Below are 1,676 nucleotides of genomic sequence, written 5' to 3'. Positions count from 1 at the left end.
AATTAAGGCAGTGTTAAACAACCTGAGTGTATATTGGCTGGCCTCGTTCACTATACCCCAGAAGACCTTTGATGATATTAATAGGTTGTGTAGGAATTTCCTATTGACCTGACCAGATTGTGCTTGATCTCACGTAATCGATAGGGTGGGATAACCTCTGCCATCCTTATGAAGAGGGAGGTTTGGGTATTCGGAACTTAGCCACGGTGAGTAAAGCAGCATCTATGAAACATGTCTGGAAGATAGTTACAAGGGCAGAAAACTTATGGGTGAAGTGGCTTTATAAGAACTTGATCAAGGATAGAAGCTTCTGGCTAATAAAAATCCCACAAGATTGTTCGTGGAGTTGGCGCAATATCCTAAAGATAAGAAAGGAGGCAGTGGAAATAGTTAGCCATCAAATTTGGAATGGACGTGAGACAAGCTTCTGGAATGAACCATGGTGTGCGTTTGGGATTCTGAGAGCAAAATTTCCGCAGGCCTTATTGTATGACAGCACATGTCATGTGAACAACAGGGTATCTGATTTCATAGAGGAGGGGAAATGGAGTATTCCACAGCGCATTCTCGAACACTTTACTGAGTTTCGTAGGGAAATACAGCAAGTGGAAATTATGGGGATGGAAGATAAAATGGTTTGGACGGCATCATTACATGGAGAATATTGCATGAAAGAGACTTATGAAAGCCTGAGGAGTGTCAAGCCAACAGTTCGATGGGGTAAGTTAGTCTGGTCCCCTAATAGAGTCCCTAGGCACTCTTTTATCAGTTGGATGGCCTTAAAGGGGGGACTAAAGACTCTGCAGAGACTGAAGGAATGGAACAAAGTGCCAACAGACACATGTGTACTCTGTTGGCAAGGCATCGAAAACAGAGGAGCACCTCTTTCACGTACCGCAGCGTCGTCTGGTATGGGTTGCGATAATTCAAAAATGGGATTTGTGAGAGTGGTTATGAATACATGGCAAGGTGAGATTCAGTGGGTGGAATCTGTAACACGAGGTAAAGGTTGGGAACAAGATGGATATAGATTGTTGTGGAATGCGTTCATGTATAAGATTTGGAAGGCAAGAAATGACCGCATCTTCAACAACAAATACGCTGATGCACATCAAGTGATTGACGAAGTGTTCAGAGACACTAGAACCAAATTGTTGGGGATGAACATTCAAATGGAGACAGGTCCTGAGACTCAAAACTTCATGGAAAAGTGGAATATAGATATTGGCGCCAAACAAAAAAAATTTGAATATTGTAAGTGGGTGCGAGCAGGTACTGATATATGGAACCTCAACACGGACGGGACTCTGCAAGGAAATGAAGCTGGTTGGGCAGCAGCATTACGAAATGATCAAGGAGATGTCATAGCTACAAGTCACGGCAAGTCAAGTATGAAAGAGATTGCACTGATAAAGCTACAAGCTGTCCAGCAAGGAGTGGGAATGGCAGCGAAAGGGCATCAAGAAGATTGAGATACAAACTGATTCCACAAATGTAATATCATTTCTAAACAGGAATAGTAAGTACCCTTGGGCAGCAGAAGCAATGATCCGGAGTATCAAAAACTTGAAGGAACAATTCGAGCACTTTCACATTACTCATGTATACAGGGAAACGAATAGATTAGCAGATGCATTAGCTAGGAACATCCCTACTGTTAGTTATATAGATTTAGT

The 1,676-nt window shown here is 42.4% G+C and overlaps 1 protein-coding gene across 1 annotated transcript; it reads left to right on the top strand.

Moving 5' to 3' along the window:
* Positions 1-224: 224 nt before the first annotated feature.
* On the top strand, positions 225-1,472 carry LOC147504424 (uncharacterized). The gene has a single exon (XM_086605210.1). It carries the CDS (start codon positions 225-227, stop codon positions 1,470-1,472), a length of 1,248 nt encoding a protein of 415 aa, XP_086461336.1.
* Positions 1,473-1,676: the final 204 nt, after the last annotated feature.

This window comes from Coptis chinensis, chromosome 4 (assembly GCF_015680905.1).
Source record: "Coptis chinensis isolate HL-2020 chromosome 4, ASM1568090v1, whole genome shotgun sequence".
NCBI lineage: Eukaryota > Viridiplantae > Streptophyta > Magnoliopsida > Ranunculales > Ranunculaceae > Coptis > Coptis chinensis.
Note: the sequence above shows the minus strand (reverse complement) of the source record. Positions and strands in the feature narration are given on the sequence as shown.

Excerpts from the sequence above, each read along its gene's own strand:
- LOC147504424 (XM_086605210.1), top strand. The coding sequence starts at position 225 with ATGAAACATGTCTGGAAGATAGTTACAAGGGCAGAAAACTTATGGGTG.